General features: G+C 35.6%; 1 protein-coding gene across 8 annotated transcripts in view; it reads right to left on the minus strand.

The window, feature by feature from the left end:
• PHTF2 (putative homeodomain transcription factor 2) overlaps positions 1–26228 on the minus strand; it is a 139921-nt gene that overhangs the window by 25547 nt on the left and 88146 nt on the right. For all 8 annotated transcript variants that reach the window (XM_040260747.1, XM_040260745.1, XM_040260746.1 and 5 more), the window contains 6 exons: positions 23917–23986; positions 23191–23349; positions 19848–20013; positions 18772–18936; positions 6692–6878; positions 5028–5183 (listed from right to left, as the gene is read on the minus strand). In XM_040260747.1, the coding sequence (XP_040116681.1) occupies positions 5028–5183; positions 6692–6878; positions 18772–18936; positions 19848–20013; positions 23191–23349; positions 23917–23986 (903 nt within the window). The remainder of the gene's footprint in view (positions 1–5027; positions 5184–6691; positions 6879–18771; positions 18937–19847; positions 20014–23190; positions 23350–23916; positions 23987–26228) is intronic.

Below are 26228 nucleotides of genomic sequence, written 5' to 3' on the forward strand. Positions count from 1 at the left end.
TTAGGTTTCATATATCTACTATTTTCATTTTTCAAACAGAAGTTCAATAAATTGATATAAAATTAACAAATACTCTATACCAGGAAGATAACTGCCAACTTGTGTTTTTTAGATGTGTGCTATGCTTAGTCGTGCCTGACTCTTTGTGATCCCATGGACTATAGTCTTCCAGGCTCCTCTGTTCATAGGATTCTCCAGTCAAGAATACAGGGGGTAGGTTCTCCTCCAGGGGATCTTCCCACCTCAGGGACTGAACCCAGGTCTCCCGCACTGCAGGCAGAATCATTACCATCCAGGCAAACCCAAGAATACTAGAGTGGGTAGCCTATCTCTTCTCCAGCAGAACTTCCTGAACCAGGAATTGAACCAGGGTCCCCTGAATTGCAGGGGGATTCTTTACCAGCTGAGCTACCCAGGAAGTCCCAGGTTTTTTAGATAATCTATGGTAAAAAAAAAAAAGTGAAAAACTAAAAGGCCTAAGTCAAATAATTTCTCATCAATATACTTTTCCACTAGGAGTTTTTTCAAATACAAAATAAATACCTTTGAGTAAAATTTTAATTTAAATTAATTCAAAAGTGAAAATGAAGTCGCTCAGTTGTCTCTGACTCTGTAGCCCCACAGGCTCCTCAGTCCATGGGATTTTCCAGGCATGAATATTGGAGTGGGTTGCTATTTCCTTCTCCAGGGGATCTTCCTGACCCAGGGACAGAACCCGGGTCTTCTGCATTGTAGGCACATGCTTTACCGTCTGAGCTACCAGGTAAGTTGTTTTTTTTTTTTTTTTTTTAATAACTTCCTAAATAAAGAATGTTAATAGCCATCCTTATAGTCAAGTACGCTGAAATTTTTGGATTTGTTTTTACCCATCCTCTGTTGGTAAGACTGTCAATTTTACTTGCAAATGTTTTATATTTATTCCTCTCTGCCATGTTACCACAACAGTTCAGATTTCATCATTCACACTTTATTTACTGTAAGACCTTCCTTATTGACCCCTATCTGAAAGGCCTTTCCCTATTTCTAGATTAACCTTCCCACAGTGCAGCTGTTCTTTCATTCCTCAGACTAAAATCTTTCTGTGGCTTCTCACATTCCTTCAACCTGAATGCTTGTCTTTCAATGTGCTACTTCGGACCCTGTTGTCTATTTCTCCCACAGCGACACTGGGCTACTCCCTAGCCCCTCAACCCAGCTTGCTCTTTGCCACTCTAGCCTCTGATCATGTTCCTAGCATGACTAACATTAATCATGTTAATCCTACTCTCCTTTAAAGTCTACTCTACAAAGTATCAGGAAAATACCATCTCTACCCTTTCTACCTGTCTTCATTGTTTCTGAATCATCTACCAATGGGGAATAAAACTACCTACCTTAAAAGAGATACTGAAAATTAAATGAGCACTGTGGTTTTTAATGCAAATCTAGTACAAAGCAGGGGCTCGACAAATGTTAGTTTAAAGCTACTCTCTACCCATGGCTGATTCAAGTCAATGTATGGCAAAAGCCACTACAATATTGTAAAGTAATTAGCCTCCAATTAAAATAAATGAATTAAAAAAAATAAAGCTACTCTCTATTTAGAGCAATCATTTTGTCCCTAAAGCAAGTTGTTACTTTTAATGTTCATTTAATGACAAATTTTGCATTGTTTTCTGGCATCTGAAATTTATCTGTGTTAATTAAATGCTCATGTAGTTCATATTCTCAAATATATCATATCTCTTAAATATACTATAAGTCCATGAAAGACAGAAACCACTTTTTTTTTTGCCATCATTAGCACAAGTTAACAAATATCTTAAATGAATTAGATATATTATTGATAATTAATTTATTGAAACTAGGATGGGATACCATAAGCATAAATTTACTGCACTGATAAGAGTGTTTGTGGGAGGAATGTTGTTTGAGAGAGGAAAATTTTCCAGAAGAGTGGAGCAGGAAAATGAATAAATAAAGAAAAAAGGATAAAAATAAGCCAACTTTGTTTTAAGACATACACTCCCAAAATACTTCAGAATCAGTAATATCAACCATAATATTTGAAAGATAAGCTGTTTTCATTAGATAGGAAGACACACTGTATTAAGTAATCAGTAATTGCTAAATCAAAATTTTTAATGAAACTAGATTATCTGTAACTAATTGCTGATGCAAACTTGTTAACCAGATACAAATATAAGTAATAAGATTAAAGGCCTGATAACTGTTTAGGTGAAACTAATGGGTGATTTCAGGGATTAAAAAAATGTATATGTAATTCTTAATAAATGTATTTCATCAAATATTCATTGCTAAGTGGGCTATTTCACAAATGTCAAATCTAAACATTATTACCTATAATTGCTTATATTTCAAACAGAATTTTACCTGAAATATTTAGGTGATTAATGGCCACTTTAAATTTCACTACAAATTGCTGAATTAAGCCTAAAAGTAGGAAATTTTAGAACTGAAGAAAATACCTCAATGGGTCATTCAATATGGTTTGCTCTGCTTATCTCAAATCTCTAGACTGGTAGTTTCAATTGAGGATACAATCATATTAATAAAGACTATTTATTTGAACTGAAATAGTTGAAGTGAAGAAGCATTTGTAACATAAATGCTTTGTGCCAGGCAATTATGCATAATCTTATTTAAACTTAACAATTTGATGAGGCCAATCTCCTCCTCTCCCCACTGTACAGAAGCAGAAACTGAGACTCATGCAAGTTAAACAATTTTTCCAAAGTCACTTAAGTAGTCTGACTCCAAGCCCATTGTTTCTTCATTATGCTTCCCATTATCAGATGAAAAGCTAATTCACAACAGGAAATAAAAACTGAGACACTTGCAGAGTTAAACAAAGCAAGACAGAGCTAAGAAATAGTACAAATGCTTAAAAGGACCTACCAATTACCCAGGACATCTCCTATATCCCAGATAACCAAGTAATTCCACCACCATCTTCCCAATAGGAGACTGGAAGAAACCCATCAGACATGGTAGATAGTAACAGCAGAAACAGGCAAGGATCCAGGGTAGGGAGTTGAGGGGTAAGAGACAGAAGGGTTAAGTCAAAGTCCAAGATACTGAATGGCAAGATCACACCTCATCCCCAACTCCCTTGGTGCCAAACACCATGACAACATGGTATAGTACCTACCACTCCCATGCCACCAGAAGACTGGATGATTTCTTCCTGAAAAACAAAATGCCCCTAAGAAGCATATCTACAGATGCTAAAATCTGGGAGGCTTACAACAAATGGCTGAGTTCCTGAAAAGTACTCTTATAGTGAGGCCCATCAGTCTTGCTCCTGCACAAAGTGTTTCCCCAAATGATTTCTTTGTGTCTCACCCTAAAAGAAAACAGTATCACCAGTAATTTGAAAAGTACAGCAATAACTACATATAGATGCAAAACAACACTATAAATCCTGTTTGAATTTTACTTATTCAAAGGAGGTTTTGTTTTGCTTTTTTAATAAAACAATAAGAACAACTTTTCAGTTGGTTTGACTTGAGAGTAAAAAATTTTGAAATACAAAATATCCTCGAGTCTCAAGTTTCTCACTTCACAGATGAAGAATTTGAAGATCTGATTTGATTTTTAATGTAATCTTTTAGATCACTTTTAAAAGATTTAAAACAACCAATGCCTACTCTCTAATTATTAGCCTTACTTAGCTTAGAATCTAGAAGATGTGAAGAAACATTTATTTAAAAGTTAAGATTAGCAGAATAATGTTCTGTCCCTCAAGAATCTCAATATCGGGACTTCCCTGGTTGTCCAGTGGCTAAGACCCCTAGTTCCCAATCCAGGGGGCCCAGGTTCAATCCCTGACCAGGAAAATAGATCCCACATGCGATAACTAAGACCTGGCACAGCCAAATAAACAAATAGTTAAAAAAAAAAAAAAAGAATCTCAAATCTCAAAATACAGTTGCAGATCAAGAAAAGTAAACATTATGGGTAAAAAAAGTAAGTTTAAAACCAAATACGTTATTCTATAGCAGAGTGGAGACCTCTTTTTATAGAAGGTTCTGAATCCTTTCCAGGACTTTCACCTGTTTACAGACTAAGACTATGAATTTCACAAGCGTGGTTATCTGGCTTAGGAACAGGAGATGGAACATCAGTTGTGGGCGAAGAGGCAATGAGCAGACACACTGGCATTATGTGTCTCTCAAATGAAGCCACTAACAGAAGAAACAGCCATAGTTCACAAGAAAGACTAACTAGAGACAGAATCACAAAGAAAAGTATAGGAAGAACAAGTAACTCCTTCAATCTTAAAACTCTTAAGGTTTCCATATTACAACATAGCATAATATTAGATTTCTCAGAAGTTTGACTCTAAACCATCAAGAAAAAAATATATATTCTAATATAGTACAGAAAGAGCAGAAGGTAACATTTATCAGCAAGTGACAAAGGCATAATTCATGTGCCCTGAAGAAAGACAATGTTCTACCCTTAAGAAAATGTGAAAATACAACTGAATGAAAAAATCTTTTTCTATTGAAATAGTTTCCAGAGATATGACAACATCAAGAGATGTAATAAAGTTGGAAAAAAAGGTTTAAAGAAAAACACACATTAATAAAGAAATGTAAGAGTTATAGAAGAAAAAGGAATTGAATTTTATAGTCTGGGCAATGTAACTGGTGACAGTGACAAGAAAGAAGTCACTTAGAATAGTAACACTGCTATAATTTAGAAGTTGTAAAGCCTTTTCAAATTGTGGAAGTCTAACATGGGAGTTCAGATTGTCTCTCCAGAATGCTCTTTAAAAGAAAACAACAAACTCAATGTATGAATCCTCAGAGATGATGCACAAAGTGAATAAACGTATGTGGCTATTTATATGTGAAATATATAAAACTAAAAGTACTCTTCTATAAATCCAGATCATGTAACAGTAAGATATTGAGATTGATGGGAGATATTTATTTCAGTAATACATTCAATAGCTGAAAGAAGCTGTAAGTTAAAACCAGATAGACAAATATGCACAAATGTAAGGCCAAAGTAAATACCTCATTAGGGTAATGTTTCTTATAATGGTGTGACTTTCTATTCCGAAGAATGCTCTCAGAAGTCCTGTCTGCATGACGGCGCAATGGGTATCCTGTTTCTGGACCTTCTTCACTGGAGACTTCATCAGAGACATTTGTTACTGTCCTTTGGGTATCCTAAGTTAGGAGTATGCAAAGAGGATCGTTGTTAATTTCTGACTAAATCTGTAGCTTTAAAACTGCAAAATTTTAAATTATACATACATATATACATATACCTTCAAATACCTCTAAAAATTTCAAAGTAACTGATTAATACCACCTGATTTTCTAAAAAACGTCTTAAATCAGTGACTTTGGTACTGTTCTGTCAAGAGTAACTCAAGTGATTTATCAAATATTGTCCTACAATGTTTATGTTCAAAAGATCTGAAATAGCTTATAAAATTATGAGAACATAAAATAGTATAAAAGTAGAAAAGAGACCCTTTAAAAGAAGCTGAGAGATCTAAAATGAATTTACTATTTCCACAAACCAAAAATGCCATAAAACCAACCCTGTTTTAATAATGGTTTACAAGGCAAGATGAGGTGACTGGTAGCCAAAAAAAACACGTATCAGACAGACAACATCATGTACACATTAAGACACCCAGATTTCAGAAATTCTGAAACCAAGAGACTTCAGAATAGGTATTTTATTGATACTTTCATGTTCCTCTTATAGAATGTTAGTAGGTAATACATATCTGGAAATGTGTTTGAAAACTGCATAACTAAAAACTTTGTTTGTTCAGACATGCTAGTGATGTGAGGCTCACATTAACAGAGAGTTAAATGCCTCAAAAATCTAAAATTATGGCAAGGAACTCTATTTTACTGCCACTCTATGATATTTATTTATTATATAGCTACAGGTACTGAAAATATATGTACTGTCAAGCTATAACACATACTTTACTCAAATAGAGAATTCTCTTTTCTTCATTTACTATTCCTCAATAGCCACATTCATGCTTATATTTCTAAATGTAACTAAGGTATTATCTTTTAATTTGACCACATTTTTTCCTCTGTAACAGCTTTTAAAGAAAAAAATTATCTAACTAAAAAACTTCAAGGAAATGAAGAGAAAGAAGATATTTATATTAGGCTATGTTACAATAAACCTAGGGTTTCTTTTAGAAAAGTAAATAAACAATTGTTATCCTTAAGTATTTTCTGTAAGAATTTTAAAAAACAAAACAAATGTGCTGACACCAAAGGTCACAAAGGTAGGAAAAACAAAGTAAGATTTTCTTATAGAGAACATTAAAGGAAAACCAGGGTCCTAGGTTAAGCTTTTAGATTAACATAGATCTTCCATTTGAAACAAATTCATTTATACATATGGAAATGGAGAAATAAAAAGGTTTAATGAACATTAATTATAAATTTAAATCCAATTTAACATTTTAGAAAAATTGGAGTCAATTAATTTAGAAGGTGTCAGGTTATAATGGAAATCAGGCTTATTCACATTACTTTATCATAATTTTCAGCATTATCAGTGTTATTTGTAAAGGCTCACAGAATAAATCCTGGAGAATATATATACACTCAAGGGTAACTACTACGTCTAAGTTACTTTCCATTAACTAAATGTAAAATCTCACAAAGTATTATTTTTTTTTAATCACACTTACTTTGCTGGGGATGTTCCTCAGTGTTCCGGTGTTCCAGGTTGCCTCTTCTGGTCGAACAGTTTCACACTGAGGTTCATGGCTTTGTATTCCATCTTCACTGCTTTTAACAGTCTTTTTCCCATCAAGGGATACATAGCCATTGTCAGTCTCAGTTGATTTATCAATTGAATTCTTTGCTTTCTTTGATCTACAAAGAAAAATATGTGAAATGTGTTATATGGACTTAGTTTATTTTGGATAGATTACCAGTAGAAATTACAGTGTGCTAAAAATTAAACATGGTAGTTATTTCTCAGGTTTTAATTGCTATCTTATATTTATAATAAGTAATTCATTAAAATAATATCATAAAAAATAAATATGAAAACCAAGGTCCTATTTTACCTTACTTTATAAGTTTTAAGGTTTTACAAACAGCAATTCTAAGAGACATGCCCTAACTTATCAAACAATATTTGGTCAAAATCAACCAGTCTTTGAGCAAAACCTAGATCAAAATTTGGCCCATTTTATTATGGTTAATAATATACTTTTAAAGACTAATTAAAAAAAAACTATCTCAGTAATTACAAAATTAAGTTATAACTAGTGGTTTAACTTAATTTTAATACTCTCCTTTACCCAAACACTTTACCATAAGTGTGGATACCTAAATACCTCTGATAAATTCATTTTAACACACAATGGAGACACAGGACCTTTGTAACATAAAAGCACATGAAAAAAGGGAAAACTTTGTACAAAATTCTACATAATGGAAGAAGTAAAAATGAAGAACATAAAGAGAAAGAAGTAACCTCTTTCACCCACTGAAATACTCTAGAAAAAATGTCAGTAATCATGTAGCTTACAAGTCTCCAAAAGACTACACTTGAGGTTCTTCATTTACAGGAATTAAGTTTTTCTCAATACATAATATGTAACATGGAAAATAATAAATCATTTTTGATTAACAGACAAATGCTTGAGGGATCCAGTGGGTGAAAGAATGGCTATCCAAAAGAAATGGTTAGTAGAAGAAATACAATGCAAATCCCACACAAACTTAAAATGTGCTCAATGCAGATTAAGTCTATCATAAAACATTATTAAAAAGCAACTGTGTCTAATTGTATTCAAAATAAATTTCCTTGAATTTTCTCTAGAGTATCAGCTTTGTAAGACAGGAAAAATAAAACCAGTACAATGCCTTCATGTAGGTCAAAAAACAGAAGAACTGTTAAATGGCAGGGGGGAATGTTTCTTTGGGAGAAAAATGTTATCTTTAACACTACAGTTGCTCAGTTCTATTGGAATATATCAGAACTATGCAAGACACTATAACTCATCTATGCTAAATGCTCGCTTTGGAAACAATAAATCAGAAATAAAAAGAGGTGTAGATGATTAATTTAAGGTCACACAGTCGGTTACAGCCAAAGCTGACATCAGAACACAGACCTTCTGACTATGAGGTTTCTTCTCTATATGATCTCCAACAGCCCACTGTTCGGGAAACTGCCTATTAAGATTTCTTCTTAACACACTCAAGGCCTAGAAAGTTTGTCTTACACTTCCGACCTTCTTCTGTAAGATTATGAAAGGGGACAGACAGATCATACCTCCCACATGCTCTACAGAGCTCTAATGCTTCCTTCCTGGTCACAAAGAACAGATCTTCACAAAGGTGCAAGATGCAATGAATGTGCAATCATCTCACCCTTTTCTTTCTGTATGACCTTAAGAGCCCCAGAGAGACTAAGGGCATGCACTACAGAACAAAGATCACTTAAGAGTGGCAGATGCAGGGAGGAAAATGAACTATGGGAGAGAGGAGAGACAGGGCAAAAGAGAAAATAAAAGGTGCAGAGAACACCTGTAACCTTCTCTGCCTAGAGAAATGTCATTTACTGTTCCCTTTACCTCTTCCTTGAACACTGTGCAACATGGAGTTGTAGAAAAAGACCAAAAGAAGTGAAATTACTTGACCTTATAAAAATGTGGGAAACTCAGACAGTGAAAGAATGTGCTGGAAAGGTATTATGAAGCTTCAGGGAAATTGTACTAGGTTGGAAAGGGAGGGGTGAGACCGTGAATAAGAGGAAGGGAGACTGGAAAGTTAGTAGAATAGAGTCATTAATCAGCCAGGATATGCAAGGAGAGAAATTTATTTGGGAAGAAAGATGAAAATGTTGGAGCTAAAGTCCCCAGGAACATCCTGAGAAAGATCAGTAGACAGTTGATAACACAGGCCTAGAAGACAATTGTTAAAGCAGAAAAAGTAGCTGTAACCTTGAAGAGTGACCCAGAACCCCAGAGGACCAAAAGATATGAACCTAGGAAAAGAGCCTGAATCTGTAATAATGGCTGCTTTAAGAATATTTCTAAAGAGAATGTATTCTTTCTTTACCAGGACAGAGTAGACTATTAAGCCAAGAGAAAGAGTTCTAGTAGAACTCATTCCATATAATTTTCAGCTATCTCCTACTTCCTCTCTTCCTTATCTCTGCCTCCTTCCAATTTTCTCTGGGCTGTTTCTCCCAATATCTCCTCAAAGTACAAGTAATGCTGTGAGAAGGTATGAACAGTAATTTACTAAGCTACGGTAGCTATTTGATATTTCTCTCACACTAAATGCAGATAAGTTGAAAATCAAGCTGAAATAAAAAAGAAAATACTAAATGTAAGTACCAACCTCAGGGCTTACAAAGCAGCTTAAAATACAAATTGAGGCATCCTGGCAGTGGCTGATAAGAGCAATGGTAATAAAAGAGTTGCAAGAGCATACACTAGTTGGAATGGAACGGCAAGAGCAGCCCAGCAACAAACAATAATGGCAACTAATCTGAAGGCAGTTTTAGGGCAAGGGGCAAGGTGCAGCCCAGAGGACTGGAAATGGGCTATCAATACACACAGAGGATTCATCAAATAAGTATGTTCAGGATTGGAACCAGGTTTTTGAGTGACAGAGAATGAAAATATAAAGAGGAGAAAAGATACAATGAGCTTTGTAGTACTGTATCTGAATTGGAACTATCTCTGAAAATCCATGGCTTATATCTAGACAAAGAAATAAATATAAATGTAAAAGGACACACACACACACACACTTTCTAGCTCTTTCCACTGAGAAGGCTCCAGGGTGGCAACACTACAACAGCAATGAGTGTATCCAGCATTCAGAGCTTAGTTTCCACACATTACTCTCCTTGAAGAAGCAGTTCATTCCAAGCCTGAGGAAGAGAAAGTACAGGTTGAACCTGGAAACATTTTGTTGTACCAAAAAGTAAGGAAGGGTTCAGAAAATGACAAGGACATCCCCAAAAAAGAAAAGAAACTGCTCTAAGGTATCCCCTGGCCAAACTGAAGCCAATCTAATCATCCAAATAAAAAATGACAATAATAAATTGAAAAAATAAAAATCTCTAAGTAAACAATTAAGGGAAAGCTCTTCCTTAAAGTCAATGCCAAATAATAAATGTAGAGGGAAATGATGTAGTTAGAAAAATTACCATTTGGCAACTACCATAATTCAAGCAAGAATCATCAATGGATGCTAAAACTAGAAAGTGAAAGTGGGATCAGAAACAGGTCATTTTTACAGTTAATGTATCTCTACACAGGGTATCTATTGACTACAGAGGAAAAGTATATAAATTTACAGTGGAGAAATTTAACTGCTGCTGCTACTAAGTCACTTCAGTCATGTCTGACTCTGTGCAACCCCACAGATGGCAGCCCACCAGGCTCCACCGTCTCTGGGATTCTCCAGGCAAGACCACTGGAGTGGGTTGCCATTTCCTTCTCCAGAAATTTAGCAGACACTATCTTAATCAAGTGATTCATATAAATATCACTAGTGAGGAACAATCTACGCTGTTTGCCATCTCATAGTACACAATGATATTCCTACCAAAAATGCGCAACTGGAATATGAAGAAATATCACACAACTAACTCAGTGGTGTGCTGCTAAATGTTGAACAACCAGCTATCCAGGTGTAAAAAGTCCTTGTCTGTAGTGTTTTCTGATTTCCATGGTGTAGATAATCCTACCATGATCAATTTCAAGTACCACTGATGACGCTGAAGACAGCACAGGGAAGAGATATACACTGAGCTCTCATGAGTCACCTGGAATTAGACGCAGAAAACCACTGACACAAACCCACATTAAGGGACATTCTACTAAGTGACTGCCCTGTATCTTCCAAACTGTGAAAAACAGGAAACTTCAGGCAAGACTGAAGTCTGTCCCAGAGTGAAGGAGACTAAAAGGACATGACCCCTGAGTGTGGGATACAATCCCAGATTAGATCCTTTTCCTGTAAAAGATATTAATAGGGACAATTAACAGAATTGAACTGGGTCTCTGGGTGAAAAATAACACTGTTATTTTCTTTGCACTGTTCTCTCAACTTTTCTGTTAAATAACAATTGTTAAAATTGTTTCAAAGTAAAATTATACATTTTTAAAAGTACAAACTTATTACTTTAGATTTTAACATAGGAGAAATGCAGGAAGGAGAAAATGTAGGAGAGCTAAGTTCAAAAAAACATGTAGGTTAAAGAAGGTCAAAATGTAAGTTAAAGAGGTTAAACCTCCAGGCAAGGTTTAATTTTATCACTGATTGCTGTATCATTGATATTGTCATCAATAGCTGAAAGTAAGAACTTCACAGAGTAATAATTTCTCAAAAGGAACACAGATTACCAAGACTGAGATTTTAAGGAATTCCTCCCATTTCTTCATAGAAGAGAATAAAACCGTTAGGGAAAGACAGTGGGAGTGACATTCAGTTTTAAAAAATAGATAACTGTGAAATTCTACTTAGAATATATTTTTTTTAAGGGAAGTGACTTCTACTTAAGACAACTTTAAAATATGCTAAAAAATAAACTGAAGGGAGTTAAATATCATTTTGATTTTCTTCCTTTTTCTTTTTTTGGGGGGATCATTTACTAGAATTCCCTCTTTTACAGGAGATAATTTAGTCAGTTTATTTTTTATTTTTTGTCAATATTAATAGCACATTGATTTTAAAATAAACACCTGTATCTAAATCATCTTTTTCTACCAAAAACAAAAAGTAAGGTAGAAGGAAGCTAGTTAGGAATTAAAACCCTACAGTATAGAAAGAAATGGTGCTTTTTACTATTATTTACAAAAAGATCTTACCTTTTGATAGCTATATTTAATGCATATAATACAGTCACCTAATAAAACCAGAGTTAACAATGGGCAGTGAGGTCAGCAGTATCTTAAAAAAGGAGATATACAAGTCTATACTGATTTTACTTACTCTACAACAGAAGTGGTATTTCTTGCATTTGGCCTTTTTTAACTGAAGCACTGTTGATATACAATATTATTTTAGCTTAAGCTGTTAACAACATAGTGGTTCAGCATTTAAATATTGCTGCATTGGATTTTGAACAAAAAGCATGTGCAATGACAGAATGTCCAACTTTATTGCCATGGTCATGGCTTATAAAGGGACTAATAACTAATAAACACTTTTGGAAGGCATGAACTGTGTAATACTTTCTTTGGAGTATCATGCTTGACGTTCAAAGGAGGTAACTCTATGTCAAAAATATCTTAGGAGGACATGACTTTAACTGCCTTAGTTCCTCTTTGAGACACAGTGGGAGACAAGTTAGTTCTTTTCTGAAAAAAATGTAAGTAAATTTTGTACATGTACATGTACAATCTACACCATAAATAAATGATGAAACTAAATTTTTTCACATTGAAACTTTGGCCAAAAAGTTAACACAACTTTTAAAGAACTACTTAGCTTATCCAATCTACTATGCCAAACATGAGAATTAGTGTGTTTCTATATTTAAAAACCTAGTCAGGTTATCAAGAACACTCAGAATACTCTGTACTGCTATGGAAAAAAATGTTGGAAGTATTTTTTTGGTGCTCTCAAAACTGTTCAGAGCTATATAAACTGAGCCAACTGAAGATCATGCTTTTGGTACTAGAGGACATTAGACATGCTAGGGAAAAAGTTAACAGCAGCAGGTAACTCTGCTCTAGAATACAGTATGAAATTTCTGGTCCTGCTCTCATCTGCACATGGTTAGGAATCAAGGGGGAGAGAAAGTTATAGAAACAAAATGCATAAAATCTCAGATATAAGAAAATGACACAGGAGCCTATTACAACCATCACTGCTATCTGGATCTATGACTACACCATGATTATATGCTAACATACCCCTTTCAAAGACTCTGGGGACCCTATGTTTCTCTAGGTATCCTCTATCACAAATAAGTTTGAGAGGTGTGCCAAATTATTTATAGTACCTGTAATCTTTCCAGGATCAATCCAACCCTAAATACAGTGACGCTAGCAAATTTAATAAGTTATCTAGTTGTGTCCATAAGATAGTCTTAAAAATCTGGAAAAAGCCAGAATACACTGGCTTTTACATGGTCTTCATCCTTCTCTGTGGAACACATGCAACATAGCTTCACCCAGTCAACAGCTTAAACAACTGAATTATAAACTACAGTCAGTAAAAGCCAAGTTTTAATCCCTGTTATCTAAAATTTCTGGCGGAACTGCATACTACTTACACTATGCAATATACTCCATTATGTGAAGAAAATCAATTTATTAAAACTTTAATTTTCACTTTGGTGTTAAAAACAGTAAATATGGAAGCTAAACAGAACACTTCAAGGTAGGTCAGTTACACAGAGGAGTTAACACGAAACCTGATTTTATTCTACTGTCTCTAACTTACCAATTCAATTTATATAATTACTTTTTTTACTCAAAAGCATAATTCCAAATGCTTTTGTTTTAATGATATTGTGAGAGACAAATGAATTATTAAAGGACATGAAAGAATTTAGGAACTATCTGAATTTTGAAACAGGTACTGTGCTGAAGAGATGTACAATCTAGATGCAATTCTTCATATTTACTCTTTCTATAATTATGCTAATTTGAGACTATAACTAACTGATAATAAAGTGCTAAGTCCTTAGGAAATACAACTGATTTGTGTATCTTTTCGAATTGATATTTTGTCTGGCTCAGTTTTCTCAGGTTTACAGAATTCCTTTACAATAATTCCCAAATCTTTTCAAATGAGAAATATTATGCCTTACTTTAAAAAGTTTTATCTTGAAAATGTAATATACTCAGAAATGACATTAATAAGTAGTGCCTAGTGAGCTGACTGTGGCTCAGATCATGAACTCCTTATTGCCAAATTCAGAATTAAATTGGAGAAAGTAGGGAAAACCACTAGACCATTCAGGTATGACCTAAATCAAATCCCTTATGATTATACAGTGGAACTGAGAAACAGATTTAAGGGACTAGATCTGATACACAGAGTGCCTGATGAACTATGGACGGAAGTTCCTGACTTTGTACAGGAGACAGGGATCAAGACCATCCCCATGGAAAAGAAATGCAAAACAGCAAAATGGCTCTCTGATGAGGCCTTACAAATAGCTGTGAAAAGAAGAGATGTGAAAAGAAGAGATGCGAAAAGCGAAGAAGAAAAGGAAAGATATTCCCATTAGAATGCAGAGTTCCAAAGAATAGCAAGGAGAGATAAGAAAGCCTTAGGAAATAGAGGAAAACAACAGAATGGGAAAGACTAGAAATCTCTTCAAGAAAATTAGAGACACCAAGGGAACATTTCATGCAAAGATGGGCTCAATCAAGGACAGAAATGGTATGGACCTAACAGAAGCAGAAGATATTAAGAAGAGGTGGCAAGAATACACAGGAGAACTGTGCAAAAAAGAGCTTCACGACCCAAATAATCACGATGGTGTGATCACTCACCTAGAGCCAGACATACTGGAATGTGAAGTCAAGTGGGCCTTAGAAAGCATCACTATGAACAAAGCTAGTGGAGGTGATGGAATTCCAGTTGAGCTATTTCAAATCCTGAAAGATGATGCTGTGAAAGTGCTGCACTCAATATGCCAGCAAATATGGAAAACTCAGCAGTGACCACAGGACTGGAAAAGATCAGTTTTTATTCCAATCCCAAAGAAAAGCAATGCCAAAGAATGCTCAAACTACCGCACAATTGCACTCATCTCACACGCTAGTAAATGAACGCTCAAAATTCTCCAAGCCAGGCTTCAGCAATACGTGAACCGTGAACTCCCAGATGTTCAAGCTGGTTTTAGATAAGGCAGAGGAACCAGAGATCAAATTGCCAACATTGCTGGATCATGGAAAAAGCAAGAGGGTTCCAGAAAAACATCTATTTCTGCTTTATTGACTATGCCAAAGCCTTTGACTGTGTGGATCACAATAAACTATCGAAAATTCTTCAAGAGATGGGAATACCAGACTACCTGACCGGCCTCTTGAGAAACCTATATGCAGGTCAGGAAGCAACAGTTAGAACTGGACATGGAACAACAGACTGGTTCCAAATAGGAAAAGGAGTATGTCAAGGAAGCACAAGCTGGAATCAAGATTGCCGGGAGAAATATCAATAACCTCAGAAATGCAGATGACACCACCCTTATGGTAGAAAGTGAAGAGGAACTAAAAAGCCTCTTGATGAAAGTGAAAGAGCAGAGTGAAAAAGTTGGCTTAAAGCTCAACATTCAGAAAACGAAGATCATGGCATCTGGTCCCATCACTTCATGGGAAATAGATGGGGAAACAGTGGAAACAGTGTCAGACGTTATTATTTTGGGGTCCAAAATCACTGCAGATGGTGATTGCAGCCATGAAATTAAAAGACGCTTACTCCTTGGAAGGAAAGTAGTAACCCAACCTAGAGAGCATATTCAAAAGCAGAAACATAACTTTGCCAACGAAGGTCCGTCTAATCAAGGCTATGGTTTTTCCAAGAGTCATGTATGGATGTGAGAGTCGGACTATAAAGAAAGCTGAGCGCTGAAGAACTGATGCTTTTGAACTGTGGTGTTGGAGAAGAGTCTTGAGAGTCCCTTGGACTGCAAAGAGGTCCAAACAGTCCATCCTAAAGGAGATCAGTCCTGGACATTCATTGGAAGGAATGACGCTGAAGCTGAAACTCCAGTACTTTGGCCACCTCATGCGAAGAGCTGACTCACTGAAAAAGACCCTGATGCTGGGAGGGATTGGGGGCAGGAGGACAAGGGGTCAAGAGAGGATGAGATGGCTGGATGGCATCACCAACTCGATGGACATGAGTTTGGGTGAACTCCGGGAGTTGGTAATGGACAGGGAGGCCTGGCATGCTGCGATTCATGGGGTCGCAAATATTCAACACGACTGAGTGACTGAACTGAACATAAATACAGGGTATTAAAAATACAGTTTTCATCATACCATCCAGAAAACCATCAACTCGCCAAACACAGAGCTTAGATATTTGTGTAATTATGCATTTATTTTTCCATCAGTTATGCTAATTCAACTTGTTATCACCGGAAACAATTTTAAGTCTTGGTCGGTATTTCAGTTTAAGCACTCTGAGTCCTATCAAAGCCTGAAAGACCAAGACATCATCAAGATTCCAGAACTCGGTTTAGAACTTTTGAAATTAACATTTTTCTTAAGATCTTTTTATACCCAGTATTTAAAACAGTCTCATTCATATGCTGGCAAACCATCCCAAATGAGACAGTTCAAAGCAGTGCTTCTTTAAAAACAGTCAGATTACAGTTGTCATGATTAAAGGGAATAAATCCAAAGGGATTTAGCCATCATAATATCAATAACTAGCAGTCAAAGTCATGGTACAGCCCCAAAAGATGAAAATTAAATTCTGGAACTCATTTGACTAGAGAAACATGGCAGAATTCTAAAGGCACGAATTGACTAAGTCAGGAGGATTCTGAATACTACACAATAATACAACACCAGTTTCAAATGACCAAAATATCTAAATGATCCCATCAAAGCAAAACACATCTACTATGCCACTGATACTTGCTTACAAAAAGTCCTGAGAAACATTTAAAAACTTGACTCTACAGTGATAAAACTATCATATTTTCACTGTCAGAAATTAAGAGATATTTATTTATATTCCTAAAATTCTCCAAGCTAGGCTTCAAAAATACATGAACTGAGAACTTCCAGATGTTGAAGCTGGATGTAGAAAAGGCAGAGGAACCAGAGATCAAATTGCCAACATCATGAAGAAAGCAAGAGTTCCAGAAAAACATCTGTTCAGTGACTACGCTAAAGCCTTTGATTATGTGGACCACAATAAACTGTGGAAAATTCTTAAGGGGATGGGAATCCCAGACCACTTTACCTGCCTCCTGAGAAGCCTGTATGCGGATCAAGAAGCAACAAGACATGCAACAACAGACTGGTTCCAAATTGTGAAAGGAGTACATCAAGGCTGCGTATTGTCACCCTGGTTATTTAACTTATATGCAGAATACATCATGGGAAATGCCAGGCTGGCTGAAGCACAAGCTGGAATCAAGACTGCCGGAAGAAATATCAATAACCTCAGATATGCAGATGATAACACCTTTAGGACCGAAAATGAAGAAAACCTAAACAGCCTCTAGATGAAATTGAAAGAGAGTGAAAATGCTGTCTTAAAACTCAACATTCAGAAAACTAAGATCATGGCATCCGGTCCCATCACTTCACTGCAAATAGATGGGGAAACAATGGAAACAGTGACAGACTTTATTTCTGGGGGCCTCTAAAATCACTGCAGATGGTGACTGCAGTCATGCAATGAAAAGACATTTGCTCCTTGGAAGAAAAGCTATGACCAACTTAGACAGCATATTCAAAAGTAGAGACATTAATTTACCAACAAAAGTCCATATAGTCAAAGCTATGGTTTTTCCAGTAGTCATGTATGGATGTGAGAGTTGGATTATAAAGAAGGCTAACTGCTGAAGAATTGATGCTTTTGAACTGTGGTGTTGGAGAAGTCTCTGGAGAGTCTTTTGAACTGCAAGGAGATCTAACTAGCCAATCCTAAAAGAAATCAATCCTGAACATTCACTGGAAGGACTGATGCTGAAGCTCCAATACTTTCACCACCTGATGCGAAGAGCTGACTCATTAGAAAAGACCTTGATGTTGGGGAAGATTGAAGGCACGAGGAGAAGGGGACGACAGAGGATGAGGTGGTTGGATGGCATCACTGACTCAATGGACATGAGTGAGTAAGCTCCGGGACTTGGTGATGGACAGGGAAGCCTGGCATGCTACAGTCCATGGGGTGTCAAAGAGTCAGACGACTGAGCAACTGAAGTGAACTGATATAAAATATGTATTTTCTAGAAGACTAAGTGGTTGAAAAGTCAGAGAATCAACTTAATGCCACATTACTGCAAATTATTAAAATTTGTGAAAATTTCTCCCCAAATTACTATCAGTAAGAATATTCCCAGGATATAACTGGTTAATTATATGATTAATATATGCACTATAATTATATAGTGCATGATAAACTTTATCACAAGAACACAATCACAAATTGATAAAACAATGATACTAGCAGAGAAGTTACCAGAAGTGACTGAAAATAAGTTACTTGCAGTATCCCTTTTCTTGACTTATTAACTTAGCAATTTTCATCACAAAACAGAATCTGGTATTATAGTATATATTTTATTCTTTCAAGTAACAATACATATACCTATACGTTTTATTTCAGACAATTTTATGTAATTGAGGCAAATTTTTAAAAATGTCATACAACTCACATGCTATATTAACAAAGCCAATTTGTCCTATAGTGCTGATGAAGATTAAATAAGCAATTTAATAGAAATAAAATAGTCCTGAGAAATCACAAAAGAAACTAAGATAAATACTAAATATACTTTAATAGTATATATTCATTCTCATACAGATATATTTATATATATATGTAAATGTATATTTACATTTACATAAATATACATATTTACATATATACATATTCACATAAATATACATTTACATATATATGTATATCTCAGAGTGAATTTTATGGGCTCTATTTTTTCCATTATATATAGCTTTATAATTTATAAAAATAAAATCCACACTAGGACTGTCATATTCAAAATCATTAGTACTCATTAAGATTGTAGTGCCAAAAAAGGGACAGTGCATTTCTAAGCCATAGGAAGTCTTGAATAAATACAAACCCTGATAAAAAGAAAGCAGCATGCCAGAGATCTCTGAAGACAGCGCCAACACTGTAAGAGGTGCTTGTACCGGGGCTCTGAACCGCTCCCTCCTGTGTGTTATCTGTGGTACTAGAACCATCTCCTTCCCTATGTACTTCCAAATGGGCTGCTTTTCTTAATTTCCTTCATTAGAAGAGATTAAGAGTGGAAGGTAACTTTAAAATTTAATAACCACTTTCTTGACAATATATTAAAAAATTCAGAAAACATAATAACAAAGGAACTCTAATACACAGTAAAATTCAGGCTGATGCATAAAAGTTATGCCAAATATTAAGTACATATTCAAGACCAGTTTCTATAAATGTTAAGTTATTGTTTCTTGCTCATACTGACAAGTCAGTGGACACTAGGTTGTAAGGACAGCACTAGGCAGGTTATTTACAAAAGTACCCCTTCCCTATTGGAATGCCACTTATTTGCAGATGAAAAGAAAATTCAAATTGGAGAGATTTATAATCTATCTGTTCAGCAGTGCTACTTATCTAATTAGGTATTATTTATTTTTTTTAATAAAGAGCTTAAATCAATACTCCAAAACAGCAAATGTCACAATCTCTTAGCAACAATATTCAAAAGAGAAATTGTTCCCAAAGACCCTTAAAACAGAACTTCATTGTGCTAAGTGGCCAGTGAGACTTGCTACGCTTACTTAATCAAAGGGAAATATTAAACAGCTTCAAATGACATATAATAAATGGAATTTAGCTAAAAAACTTCCTTGACTTTTGTTTTTGCCAAAGCACCTTTTCAGTACAAGGTTCTGTAATGGTGGAAATTATTAGCAATTCCAACTAACATATATTCCCTACATTGATATCATGTGCCTGAGCAATGAGCTTCAAGAAAGAAAACAAAAACAAACAGGTATGGGTCTCAAAATGGCTCTGAAGCACATAAAAGAAACTAAATTATTCAATAGCTGATTCTGACTGAAGCTCACTGTTTCAAGATACCATTTCATTCAAGTCAAGAACAATACTGGATTCAAATTACAGAAATCTACAGAAAGATCACTTTTCAAGAGACAGTACCTTCTCCTTTTACCCCCTGTGCTTAGGGGAGGTTTGGGTGTCCTTGTTGAGACGATCTGGCAGTGCACAGTTCCCAGGAGCAGCATCAGCCATACGGGCTCAGTCACCTCCGTCAGAGGTATGCTATGTGGGCCAGAAGCGGAACAGAACAACACTATTGCGGCAACTACAGGAAGGGAAAGGAAATACACTTCGTTACAGATCAGACAGTCATGTCCTCAAAACTTTGAAAAAAAAACTTTAAAAACTGTTCTAACATTGTTCTGTGCCAGATTATTTTTCTAAATTTAAATGAGTATAAAAGTTACTTCAGACAAGGTCTTCAAGACTTCTTTGCCCCTGGCTAATCATGCCATTCAGAAAGAAACTCTTGGAACAAAGTAACAGGCAGCGTGGTCTCTAAAGTACACACCTTAACATTGCAATGAAAACTAGATACATATAAATCTAAAGGCATTCCTGGTAAGATCACAGACACCCCCTCCTTAAAGGAAAAGGAGGACATATAAAGAAATAATTAAAACCCCTGTAATGAACTGAATTGTGCCCTCCACCCTCAATCCGTATTTTAAAGTCTGACCCCCAACATGATTATCTTAACAGATAGGGCCTATGTGATGTAATGAAGGTTAAATAAAATCATAAAAGTAGGACCTTAATCCAAAAGGACCAGTGCTCCTATAAGAGCTAGAGGTACCAGAAATCTCTGGTGCTCATGCACAGAATAAAGGCCATGTGAGGATACTGCAAGAAGGCAGCCATCTACAAGACAAGAAAAGAAACCTCCAACAGACACCAACCCTAAGAGCACCTTGATCTTAGACTTCCAGCTTCCATAACTATGAGAATATAAATTTCTATTGTTTAAGCCACTCAGTCTGTAGTATTTTATTATAGCAGCCTGAGTAGACTAACAGAATATCTATGACACATAAAAACAGATATGTAAAGTGGAGAGGTATGAAGGAATTCTAATGCCTAATTCTCAAAAGTTAATTAACTCGCAGAATAAGTAGTGGAGTAAGTAAATAAAAGGGGAAAGGGCTACACAGGCAAAAAGAGTTACCCCCAAACATACAGGTTACCAAAAAAGGCACAGAACGTTTAAGAAACAGCACAGAACCAGTTTAGTCTGGTTACAGTTGAGAAATTTAAGAGACTGACTGAAAAACTGGCTCTTTATCTTGAAAGCAATGATAATTAAGATTTAGAACTTGAGTGGCTGGTTAAGATTTGTAATGTAAAAGGTAAATGTGTGTGTGTGTGTATGTTTAGTCACTAAGTCGTGTCTGACTCTTTCGTGACCCCATGGACTGTAGCCCCCCAGGATCCTCTGTCCAGTGGGATTTCCCAGGCAAGAATACTGGAGTGGATTGCCATTTCTTTCTCCAGGGGATCTTCCTGACCTAGAGATTAAACCCATGTCCCCTGAAAGGCAGGTGGATTCTTTATCACCAAGCCACCAGAGAAGCCCAAAAGGTAAATGGACAGAAAGTAAAAGACATAAAGGGCTCTCGGCAGTGATTTAGGAGAGAAATGACATAAGCAATAAGTAGGATGAAGCTGAAAATACATAGTTGAGATACTTAAAAGGCATGTGACTGAAGTGAAAAACTGTAGCTATGTAAAACCCAGTCTGACTACACATGATTCTTTCTACTCTTCAGGACAAGAAGGTGGGATAGAGAATGAGGACATAATTCAGAGCGCTATACTCTGCTCAATATGCAAAGAGGCAGAAGCACAGGGGTTTCTAAAGGCACTCAGATTGCTGAGGGTTTGTCTTATCATGGCTTTGTCATTGGCTGTGTGACCTGAAACAGGTTAAGGCACTTTCTAAATTAAGCTTTACCAGAGAAGATTTCAGTGGCCAACACTTATAAACACTAATAACATTAAATTTCGGTTTGGAACTGAAAAATATCTGTTTTTCATGCTTGATCTAAGCTATGCTCCCTATTTAATTTAGGCAAGCCGATATGTCAATTTCAGCCACAATATACAGCCTTCTAATTACACTGGAAACTTGTTTGTCCTCAAATACAATAAAGCAATAATATCATAAAAGTACAAGGCACAGTAGTTACAATGAATGATACTGATTAATTATTACTCTAATAAGCAATTGCAATTTCTGACCATGGAAAGTGTTCTCCTATAGGTAAACTAGAAAACATTGGAGAATAACTTCAAGTTCACTCCCTCTTAAATATATAAGATATACACAAGCTTAAATAACCGAAATAAGTCTTGTTTTTATTGTTTTCATTTACTTAAAAGATATCTTTTAATTAGTGTTTTTTGATAGAAAGAAAGTGAAAGTCGCTCAGTCATGTCAGCTCTTTGCGACCCCATGGACTGTACAATCCATGGAGTTCTCCAGGCCAGAATACTTGAGTGGGTAGCCTTTCCCTTCTCCAGGGGATCTTCCCAACCCAGGGATCGAACCCAAGTCTCCCACATTGCAAGCGGATTCTTTACCAGCTGAGCCATGAGGGAAGCCCCTCAGGATTACAATTGTGTTTAAAAAAAAAAGAGAGATATTAAAAACACTAAAAGGGTATCAACCAAATTAAAACTGTTGCTTTGTTAGAGTGATAGAAATGTGAGCAATTTCTTCTTTGAGGCTGTAAATGCTCTAGAGTGTTGTGCATTTTGCACTGTATACCGCTGCTGTGACTGTGCACGGGAATTGCTGTGCCAGGATGCCGCGTTACAGAGCTGTTAGGCATGTGGTTCTGAAGTCAGACTGCTTAGACGCGAACCTGGACCGCCACACTTGCTGAGTATGTAACTTTGGACCTGCAGGTCCTTCAGGTCCCATGTCTATAGGCTAGGCATACTAATAGTACCCATGCTTCACTGGATGGTTGTATTAAATCAGCATCTCTGACAAGCTCTTAGAACAGTACATGGTACACAGAATTTTAACACAGAATGAGGATAGTCTCAGAACACAGTGGTTAAGGAGAAAAAAAGAACACTGCTGAGAAAGGAAGAATGAACCCTAAGGCTTCATAAAAAAAGACTCACGTGTCCATATATGTATGCGTACATTTAGAAGAGATTCTGTAATTTTTAAAAATCCTCTCAATTTGTATTTTTCTTTAGCAACCCACACAGTCAAATTATCATAAAATTATTTTGGAAAATAATTACTTTGCTTCCTTAAATATTTTTAATCCCAAACTATTTGTGTCTTATTAAATGAAGCATCACAATAAATTTTTTTCCATACTCAGTAGTAGTATATTTTAAAAATAACAAAGCCTTACTAATCCTAACCAAAAAGAAAACATGCTGAAAGTTAAAAGCAAAATGCATTTCCTTCATTTAGTTGTACCTTGAAGAAGATAAAGGACTAGAAGCCAGAAAAAGATGACTTTTGATGTTACTTGTAACCACCACCGGAAGAAAAAGGGAAAAAATACAACTCGAACAATTCCCTTTCTAGTCAAAGAAGTCCATGGACTTTCAGGTTTTGCCTTAGCAAATGCAGACCCTAAGAAAAGTAATGCAAAATGAAAGACAACGTTTATTATTTTTTAATTTCCCTAAAGAAAAAAATTTCAACATCTGAAGAACAATACGACCTATTATTTCTTTTGCACTATGGGTGTCAACTGTCCAATTGTGGGTAGGAAACATTTTTTAAAACATCACACATGCCATCATATTGACTCAGATACTTTGAAAAGAACTATTTTTAACTGAAATAGGAGCAATATTTCTCCTAGATATTTTATAAATACAAGACAATTTTCAAATGTCAGTTTCAGTTAGGAATTAAAAATACCACTTTAATGTTTATAACAAGCTTCATAGTTTGCTAAGCAAATATGAGCTGCTTTTCTTTCACACTTATTAACTGGAATGATTTTTAGTGAGAGAAAAGACTAGTCAATGGTATTTAAAGGTCTCCACTCTCTCTTTTTTAATACTACTTCTAACTTCATTTAGCCTCACATTGCTTTTATTCCTACAAATATATACATCTAACCCATTCTGAACGCTGTTCCTTCGAGGACAATTTCTAATTTCATTAAATATTTGGTTATTCAAGACTCACCTCTTACAAGATCAACATCTATGAGGTCTGGTTTCACATGGGCTGTTTTCTTTGGTTTATTCCTTAACCCCTATAACATATTAAAAGTAGTATTGATAAGAGAGTTGATCTTTAAAGTTCTTATCATATCACAAGAAAAAAATATGTAAGTATGTATGGGGATGATTATTTAAACTAGACTTACTGTGGGATCATTTCTCAATATATACAAATATCGAATTACTATGTTTTACACCTGAAACTAATATGTTATATGTCAATTTTAACTCAGCAAAAAAGTAGTACTGAAATTCAACACATGTACATTTTTAATACTCCAAATCAATGCCTACAGATTTCGATTAAGAAGAAAAACTTTAATAGACAAAAACATATATATTTGTGACAAATGGAACACAACAGTAGTGTAATAAATTTTATTATTTCCAAAAGGATAACTTTAGAGATGTATGAAACACATGGGGTCTGTTTATTACTAAAAGCATAATTTTAAAACAAAGACTATCACCACCAATTTAGATGTACAGCCTGAGATGGTCCAGGAGACTGAGGTGGCCCTTGTTTTGCACAGGAAAATGCTGAAGCTGGCTGGGAGAACAGTGGCCCTAAAGGGCCTTTAAGGTGTGATGCTGGAGGCAATGCTGAATAAAGTAGTGGTCACAGAGCTGAGGACAGACAGGTATGCAGACTTCTCAGCAGATCGCAACATGTAGGGTGAGACCAGAGAGGACGATGCACATCTCAGGGCTGCTACTGTCTTCACATGCCAACCACTAACCAGACAACAATGCCACCTTATCCCCTCATAACTTAGATGCCATGCCCAGGAGGAGGAGGAAGGAGAAAGCAGAAATCATGAAATGAATGTTTCAACTTGGAATTACTGAACACTAAGATTAAGTTTCTGCATCAGTGTACTGAGTTAGAGTAGGAGTAGAGATCAAAATCAATGAAAAAAAACTATCAAAATAAATTACGCTTTATAACTTAAGACTAGGATGTTAAGAATTGAAGGAGCCTAGGCTAAACTCCTTGGAATCCAAGTGCTGAGAGATGACCTAGTGTTTCAAAGATTTGTTTATTGTTCATTCAATTAACCAAGTAACTATAAAGTAAATCCTTTGTTTAGTCCTAATCTAAGTAATAATGACCCCTTAAAATAAAAATTTAATCAAGTAACATTTTTATCTGAAGTAGAGAATAGGATATTTGAGCTCAAAATTAACTGAGATGTTTAAACCAAAAATGTATCCTGAAATCAAGATGCAATTAACCTCTGAACTCCTTCAAATAGTCTGTGTGAAGGTGCAAACTACCCACAGAACAAAAACAAAAGAAAGAAAGGGTCAGAGTTGAAGACACAGCCACGATCATCTTACATGTAGTCAATACTGATATTCATAGATTCCATACCTGCAAACTCACCTATATGGTAAAATTAATTTGTCCCTAAAATCAGTATTTGCTGTGATCTTGCAGTCATTTGCAGACATGCAGTGAGAGTAGCAAACAATCTGAGTCACTCAATGTTTACATTCCCAGCTGGGATCAAACAAGGCATCACTCTGCTTTCTTGTTTAGCTCTCTTGTTTCAGTTCCTTTTCACAATCTATTCAGCGTCAAATCTTTTGCTTTCTGTTGGTAATTCTGTGTTGAAATGATCCCTGAGATAGTGCTGACAGGTGGTCTAGTGTTCCTAAGTGCATGAAGGCTGTGACGTGGCTCACTGAGAAAACGTGTTAGATAAGCTCTGTACAGGCATGAGATGTTTCCTGTTAGTTCAGTGTTAATGAATCAACACCATATATTAAATAAGATGTCATTTAAACAAGGTTATATATTGATTAGCTGACAAGTGTTGCGACTAGGGGCTTGCAGGAACTTAATTCTGTATTCTTCCTAAGAACAACAGTCAGTATTCACTAAATCAGCATTCATGGTGAGCTGAAAGAACATTAACTACTGCACATCACAAAAAACAACTATCTATATGTCATTTCCCACTTTAATGTCATGATAGTGTCACTCACAGACTGTAAGTCGCTCCCAATATTTTGCAAATTGAAAAGGTAAACTAGTAAAACATATTTAAACAAAAAATTCACTGTTCAAACACTATTTAAATTTGGCATGAAGTTTATTATGCTATTTTACCTTTATTAGTGCCAACAAATTTGAAAACAATAACATATTTTCATTTACTTGTATCTTTCATAAACTGCTTTCCTAGCACTTTGAAAATAACCTTATTGCTAATGTTTATAACAAATGTGAAGCCTAATTTACTGTTGTATACCTAAACTTTTCCTCAA

The sequence above is a fragment of the Oryx dammah genome, unplaced genomic scaffold (genome assembly GCF_014754425.2).
Source record: "Oryx dammah isolate SB20612 unplaced genomic scaffold, SCBI_Odam_1.1 HiC_scaffold_18, whole genome shotgun sequence".
NCBI classification, from domain to species: domain Eukaryota; kingdom Metazoa; phylum Chordata; class Mammalia; order Artiodactyla; family Bovidae; genus Oryx; species Oryx dammah.